At 36.8% G+C, this 7,827-nt stretch overlaps 1 protein-coding gene across 3 annotated transcripts in view; it reads right to left on the bottom strand.

Annotated features, from left to right (window-relative positions):
• Nucleotides 1-5,191: 5,191 nt before the first annotated feature.
• kiaa1549lb (KIAA1549-like b) overlaps nt 5,192-7,827 on the bottom strand; it is a 113,835-nt gene continuing 111,199 nt past the window's right edge. Inside the window, exons 22-23 of one of the 3 annotated variants that reach the window (XM_022679497.2) lie at nt 6,381-6,456; nt 5,850-5,939 (exon numbers count right to left, since the gene is read on the bottom strand). In XM_022679497.2, the coding sequence (XP_022535218.2) occupies nt 6,427-6,456 (30 nt within the window). In that variant the 3' untranslated portion in view covers nt 5,850-5,939; nt 6,381-6,426. Of the gene's footprint in view, nt 6,457-7,827 lie in introns of all 3 variants that reach the window. The other 2 variants (XM_022679495.2, XM_049483529.1) reach the window with 2 other exon arrangements.

Here is a 7,827-nt window from a genome sequence, read left to right as displayed (position 1 = left end):
CAATTCCAATATATATACATACATACGCCTAAACATATAATAGAACAGCCTGTTATACTGTATTTGTTATATTAATAAACTTTAATTAATAATAGACACCAATAGATTCCTAAAGCTGCCGCCCAAGTAAGTCCAATTAACACTTAAATGGCAATAAATCTGGCGAGTGGACAGGCTGCAGAATTCTGTTCATCACAATCTAGTGAAGACATCCCTGTGAAACCCTGGCAATATGTAGGGGAGCATTGTCCTGCTGAAAAATGCCCGAGACATAACTTGATGCCTACTATGTTCAGCAATCCGGGGTCACGTTATTCAACGAGTATAAATACAGACAGACAGACATTTAGACATAATTTTATACTTGTTCCCTCAGAAGTGGCACAGATTGCTTTCTCCATCATTGCTTTTATTAGAGTCTTAATGTAAGTTGTAGTATCAGTAGTGTGGTTTGGTCTGTTACACAAATTCTTATATGCCAAAATGAAAAAAAAAAAAAAAAAAAAGATGGATCACATCTATTTGCAAATATCAGACTCAAAAGCTAAAAAAAAACCTTTATAAATGCAGAGTACAAAAAAACTAATCAAATAAAAAAAATTAAAAGTACTATATATACATATAAACAGTCAATGTCAAGATAAGGATTAATGCATAAAATGCAGCAAAAAAACAACAACAAAAAAGAACAAGTAGCTTAGAGCAGTTCCTGTTTGTTGGGAAGGATCGGGAGTATGGCAATTATACAGTATATATATTGGATTTAATATTAAATAGGCGGTTATTCTCATATTCTCATACAAATCTCACAGTTCCAGATTCCTTATGAAGAGGGTAACTGTTAAAAATTACAAAAAGAACAAAATGAAGCTTCTAGCCAACCTTATTCAGCTTCCACACCTATCTGGAATTATACAAATCACCTGATGAATTGTGACCTGAATCCACTTAACTCTTTTAATTTTATGACATTGAATACAATACTGTGCAGATAGTTTTTTGGCACGCTATGACCTTATCAGAAAATTGTAAATCACTTCATGCTTCCCTCTGCTGACAACTTTTATGGAGATGCAGATTTCATTTTCCAGCAGGAATTGGCACACTGTGTTTGATTGGCCAGCAAACTCGCCTGACCTAAAGCCCATAGATAAGTGCTGCCACACCAGCAGTGATACAATGATTCAAGAAAAAGGAACTCTGGACAAGTATTGAGGGCATACATTGTACATACTCATACTCATTTTTGCATTAAAAACATTTCTTAAATTGGTCTTATATAATATACAGTACAGGCCAAAAGTTTGAACACACCATCTCATTAAAGGCGTTTTCTTTATTTTCATGATTATTTACATTGTAGATTCTCACTGAAGGCATCAAAACTATAAACGAACACATGTGGAGTTTAATGTACTTAACAAAAAATGAGCTGGCCTCCACAGTCACCGGACCTGAACCCAATCCAGATGGTTTGGCGTGAGCTGGAGCACAGAGTGAAGAAGGCAAAGGGGCAACAAGTGCTAATAAACACCTCTGGGAACTCCTTCCTTCAAGACTGTTGGAAAACCATTTCAGGTGGCCACCTCTTGAAGCTCATTGAGAGAATGATGCCAAGAGTGTGCAAAGCAGTAATCAGAGCAAAGGGGGGCTATTTTGAAGAAACTAAAATATAAACATTTTTTTGTTAAGTACATAAAACTCCACATGAGTTCATTCATAGTTTTGATGACTTCAGTGAGAATCTACAATGTAAATAGTCATGAAAATAAAGAAAATGAAAATGAGAAGGTGTGTCCAAACTTTTGGCCTGTACTGTAATTTTCTGAGATACTGACTCAAGTGTAATCCCACTTGGGAATAAGAATCACTGGTAAAGTGGCTGAACATGCGACCAAAGAAACCCACAAATGTAAGTATTATCCTTATAACATGTGATGATTAGCATGATGTTACCATAGTTTAATGTGTAGTTTTAATGTTTTATGGCCGAATTCTTTATAGCAAGCATAAAAAGATCGCTAGTGGTTTGTCTCAGTAGTTAGCTGGCTAACTTTCCCATTCCACCTTAAATGGTGCAACAGACGGCAGGAGCTGCAGCATTTAAGGCGGAAGGGAAAAATAAAATAAAATAAAAGCTAATCAAAGTTAATTTCAGCTACCCATCACAAAGAAATTAAGAAATGGACATTAATAATTAATTTCCCCCCTTTCTGAAGATATTTTTTAAGACAATGCTCTAAAGTTAACTAGTTAACCAGCAGTAGCTAGGTTACTGAAATGTATCGCTCCTGATGACGTATCTATTGGGCTCTTCAAGGGTTGTCCCAATTCTTAGAGGAATTATTTCACCCCTTCCCTTGTATGGGTTACACTCAAAATAAGGGGTATAGGTGTGATTGTGATTGGGCCAAGGGGTGAAATGGGATTGGGCCTTGAAATAGATCATGCCACCATTAATTTACCCAAAATACAGAAAAAAAAAACGCTTTGAAGAAAGAAGCTGAGCTCTTGTGAACTAGTTCACTTAAAAGAACAAAGCATGGTTCCAAACTTCCCATCAGTATCTCACCTGATTTATCATCATTAAACTGTACTGATGAAACAAAGCAGGTGTTTTTGATATAATGAGAAGTACAAATAATACTATACTCTCTTTTGAGAGTTTTGGAGATGTTTGGATGAACATAGTGATGTAAAACCCCTACTTTTTGCATAAAAGTTAATAGTAAATTGCTGTCCAGATAAGGAGCTTATCTATTCTTCACAGGGGACTACTGTACACAGTTTGTCCAAAAGACATAAATTAAAATGAATTTCTGTAATGGTTCATACTCTTACACCACCTGGAGAGCTTTCTTTCTGAGCATGATTAAGGATAAAGTGCTTTTTTACAGTACGAGAAAAAAATTACAATACAATCATGTCTTTATGAATTTAAGAGCTTCATATAACACATTCACAAACTGATGAAAGAATATTAGCATGAAAAAAAAAAACGAGAGTAACCCAAACTCTACTTTAGCTTAATGATTATTTTAACAAGAACAGAAAGCCCTTATGTCTACTAAACCTGTTCGTTTTGGGAATAAACAAAAAAAGGTAATTCTATAACAAAAAAAAAGCTTAACTTGGATGATACTGTACCTTTCAGATTCTGTTGTAATTGGATGTTTGTTTGTTGTAAGTTTGTTCATGACTAGAAAAGTGTTTCTCAATCGTGGTTCTGAAGGCAACATAAATACAAGAGACCACTTAAAAATTATGAGTTTCTCTGATTTTACCAAATTGGAAAACCTCTGGAATATAATTAAGAGGAAGATGGGTGATCACAAGCCATCAAACCAAACTGAACTGCTTGAATTTTTTTGCACCAGGAGTAAAGACATAAAGTTATCCAAAAGCAGTGTGTAAGACTGGTGGAGGAGAACATGCCAAGACACATGAAAACTGTGATTGAAAACCAGGGTTATTCCACTGAATATTGATTTCTGAACTCTTAAAACTTTGTTAATATGAACTTGTTATTTTTGCATTATTTGAGGTCTGAAACCGCTGCATCTTTTTTGTCATTTCTCATTTTCTGCAAATAAATGCTGTTAATGACAATATTTTTATTTTGAATTTGGGAGAAATGTTGTTTGTAGTTTATAGAATAAAACAACAATGTTAATTTTACTCAAACATATACCTAATATACATATATAATGCTTCACAACTGATTGTCCCTGGTAACTTTTATCTTACTTCTGATTAGCACTGCATCCCAATGTTACACTGAGTCTGAAATATATCTTTGTAGCAGTTATAATTATACATTTATAAATGAAAGAAAATAGTAACTCTTTCAGAAACAAAAACACCACCTGTATCTTTGAAATGTCTTGTTAATTAATGGAATAGTTGAATCATTAGTTGAATAAATATGTAGAAAAGGGTGCATCCAGGACCAGGATTGAGAAACACTGTATTAAATCCAGGGGTGTAACATACAGTACCCTCCAAAAGTATTAGAACAGTGAGGCCAATCCTATTATTTCTGAGGTAGATTAAAAAAACATTTGGGTTTGACATTAAAAGATGAATATGCAACAAACATGCACAGATCAAAAGATAGACCCTTTTGGTTAAATAGAGCCATTTGTTTTGTGGGCAAAAGTATTGCATAACAAATTAAATTTAAAAGTAAATGAAAGTGAATTTAGCTGCAAATCCTTTGATTGCAATGACTGCATCTGATACTCAGTACACCAGTGATGACTTTCTTCTTCAGGATATTCCAAATGTTTGTACTAGCAATGTCAAATATTTGCACAATGGCTAGTTTTTATGTTGGTTTTCCTTTAACTATAAATGCACAGCAAATCCTAAATTTGAAACTGAATATACTTTTTCTGACAAGAAACATGGGTGGGTTCACACAGAAGATGCTATCTTTTAAACAGTGTATCAGATCCTGGAAATAAAAACGGAAGAGTTGACCTGATGCTGACGCTGTCAGTCTGTTCAGGACAATTGTACTCCTAAAGACTCCATTTACCAGCATTCTCAGCCCATGGATGACTGAGTACAATGACTCGGCTGAACACATGACTCTGCAGAGTTCAGCCTCGCCCTCCTTCTGATTACAGTTTTCTTACACCTGTTTGTGTTTGTATAAATATCCCTCTGTTCCCCTTGTTCCTTGCAGAGTATTATCTAGTTTACCTAGCTCTGTTACAACGCATTTTCTTGATCTCTTGACTTTTTGTTATCGACCCATTTCTGCTCTCTCGCCTAGCCCCTTTAGTTTTGTTGTGGATCTTTAGTTACCAACCTATATTCCTCCTTTGACTACTCTTTGCCTTAGCCCATTTAACCTGCTTGTCTTGCCGTGAACTGACTCTGGTTTTGGCTCTATGTTCTGGTATGTTGATATTTATTGATGCCCTTTTGTTTACTTGCTGTATTGTGTAAACCAATCCCTTTAGGATTGTTTTGAGTCTGCAGCAGATATAACGGGATTGGCATTACTGTTCCAATACTTTTGGAGGGGACTGTAATTCAATGCACACTAGCAAAAAGTAAATTCTAACATCAAGAATTAAGAAAAAAAGGTTATATACTAGGCTAATTCTTATCAGTGTCCCACCCATTTCTGTAGTATGTAGTGATATATTCATGGAGTCATAACGTCTTTACACCATGAAAGTTGAGATGAAAAGATCTTTCTTTATAGTATTCTTATTATTGCACACACTTGCACAATTGTTTCATAATGACTGGATTATAACATTTCATCACTCTCGCCAGCGTGGAGTTTGGAGTGAAGTTTGGCGATAGATTTAATGATGATACACATCACATGGGCCTTGTGTCCAAACTTGCATCACTTTCTCCGGTTTGTCTTGTCTTTATGTTGAACTACATGTTTATAATAGGGAAAAACACAGCTGTAGAAACAACAAGCAGGCTTTGCATAAAACACATAAACCTTTTAAGTTGCAGGAAGGTTGAAGTATCCGGTAGAATACAAGAACGCACTGTCTGTACAAAAGTCCTAAATGCTGAACCCAAATGCAGACGTCCTGGATTCTTCAAGAATTAGTGCACACAGGTACTGTAAGTGCAGTTTGTCCTCCCAGCCACTAGAGGGAGCGGGAGTTCTAGACTTAGACCTAGACCTGGAACTCAAACATGTCAGCCTGCTTCTTGGCCAGCTTGGCCACCTCGTCGCGGATGGCCTTGACCAGGGCAGAGGTGGAGAGGCTGCTGAGGGGGGTGTCGGGGCTGATCAGGTCCCCAGGGTCGGTCAGGCTCTGCTGGGAAGCCGCGATGGATGGAGATGGAGGCTCTGGTGCCCCCTGAGGAGACATGGCCTGGCTGTGCTTCCACAGTAGAGGGCTGCCTTGAGGGTAACGTGGGTGCGGGAAGGCTTCTGCATAGCCCGGCAAGGGCACCTAAAGGAGGAGGAACGATCAGGAAGTGGTATTAGCAGGATTTTATAAAGAAGGATTGATACTAGAGACAGCTACAGACTCTAATGTGTTAAAAATGAAGGAATGTTCTTATTCTTACAGTCAAACTTGGTAGAAGCTCACTGTTCGAGGCTGTACGCCAGATTTCGTAAAAATTAATTAGTCAAAAGAAAAGGAAAGACCACACAAGCACACACGAACACGACACTCACAATAAGGGAAAATGAAAGGAACGGATCTTTTGGATCTCTACGAAAACTTCCGGTTCAAACCGACTGTTTGAACCCTGATTCAATGGGTTAATTTTAGTCAAGACCATGAAGTATGAAATCACAAACACTCTGAAAACAACGGTCAAACCGTGAAAATCAAAAACCATGAACAAAAATAAAAGTGTTCATTCGAAGAAATGTGCTCAACTACCCCGGGACTTTTGTTGCATCCACTCAACGTCAGCGATAAACTCAGTTCAGCAAATGGTTTCTAAATGACACTGGTTCTGCAAAAAGACACTGCGTGAAGGCATTTTGGTTGAAACAGGCAAACAAACACATAACAGGGATAAGAAGAACATTCCAAACCGACAAGGAGTCTTGTGCAAAATGGCAAGTCAAATGGAAAGTTTGATAAAAAACAGACTCGACAGAATGCCCCCCTCCGACCACCACCCTCCCCTCCCCGCCTCCTGAGAAGAGGACGGCGTGAAAAAATGCAGAAAAAAGACGTAGGAGACCAACCAATCATGATCCACACAGGACTGCACTCCAAATTTCAACTTTCTGATCTGCAGCATTGTCCAAACTTATTGGATTTTCTTTAAAGGGAGCATGATGACTGTGGTTGTCCTCCCCCTACTGAATTGATCAGCCCTGACCTCATTCATTGTTACATTTTAATCATCTGCACTTGAAAACAATTGCTTTTTTTCAGTATTTTTATAGTATTTTCCGTATTTTTTTAACATGAATTATCTTTCTAATTTGGTCCATTATAGATGCCTCGTAGTTTCTTAACTAATATTCAACTAGCATTCAACTAAATATATATGAAAAACTCTAACCTTTTAAACATTAAACATTTTAAGGGTAAGTTTAGAATTAGATTCAAAGTTTAGGTTAAAGTTTTGATCAGAGTTAAGTTTTAGTGCTGATTCATGGTTCAGGTTGTTCTAGGGTTGGGTTTAGATGTAGGGTTAGACTGACAGGTAGGTGAGAATTTAAGATCATCCAAATAAAGTGATATCTTTCAAGAAAACTAACTAAAACGTTTTCTTTGTTAAAAAACAGAAACATTTTCTGTCATTTAAAAAATTGTAAAAAATTCTAACAAATAAACAGATATGTCACTGTCAAACAGTTTATAACTGCAAAAATGTAAAAAATGATCTGTCATCCCTGCTTTCATAAAGTTTTTATAAAAACATTTCTGTCTGTTGTAGGCGGGTGGCATAAGAGTGCTGCATGTGTCTTCCTATCTTTATTAGGGATATTAAGGGGGCTTTATGTTGTGTGTGTCTGTGGGGGGATGTTTAAATGTTTGGGTGTTTATTTGTGTAATCTTTTTGTGTATCTTTATGTTTATTTTGTTGCAGTTCCACTGGTGTAACATTATTATGGGCTGACATTTTAAGGGAGAAGCTCTTCATTGATAGTTTTCGTTATTTCTATGTCTTTTCTTGGTTTAAATCTAAAGTTGGTTTATGGGCTCGGCCTCATTACTCTGCCCCCAGAAACTATGGCTGTAGGATAAGAGATGAACTGTGATAACTGGGCTTGTTTGAGAAGCCTAAATGGGTCCTTTTAAAACCACATAAACATCCCCTGTCTCGCCCCTTCCAGTTGTTGACTTCTTGGTACCACTTTAAAATAAG

The sequence above is a fragment of the Astyanax mexicanus genome, chromosome 9 (assembly GCF_023375975.1).
Source record: "Astyanax mexicanus isolate ESR-SI-001 chromosome 9, AstMex3_surface, whole genome shotgun sequence".
NCBI classification, from domain to species: domain Eukaryota; kingdom Metazoa; phylum Chordata; class Actinopteri; order Characiformes; family Acestrorhamphidae; genus Astyanax; species Astyanax mexicanus.
Note: the sequence above shows the minus strand (reverse complement) of the source record. Positions and strands in the feature narration are given on the sequence as shown.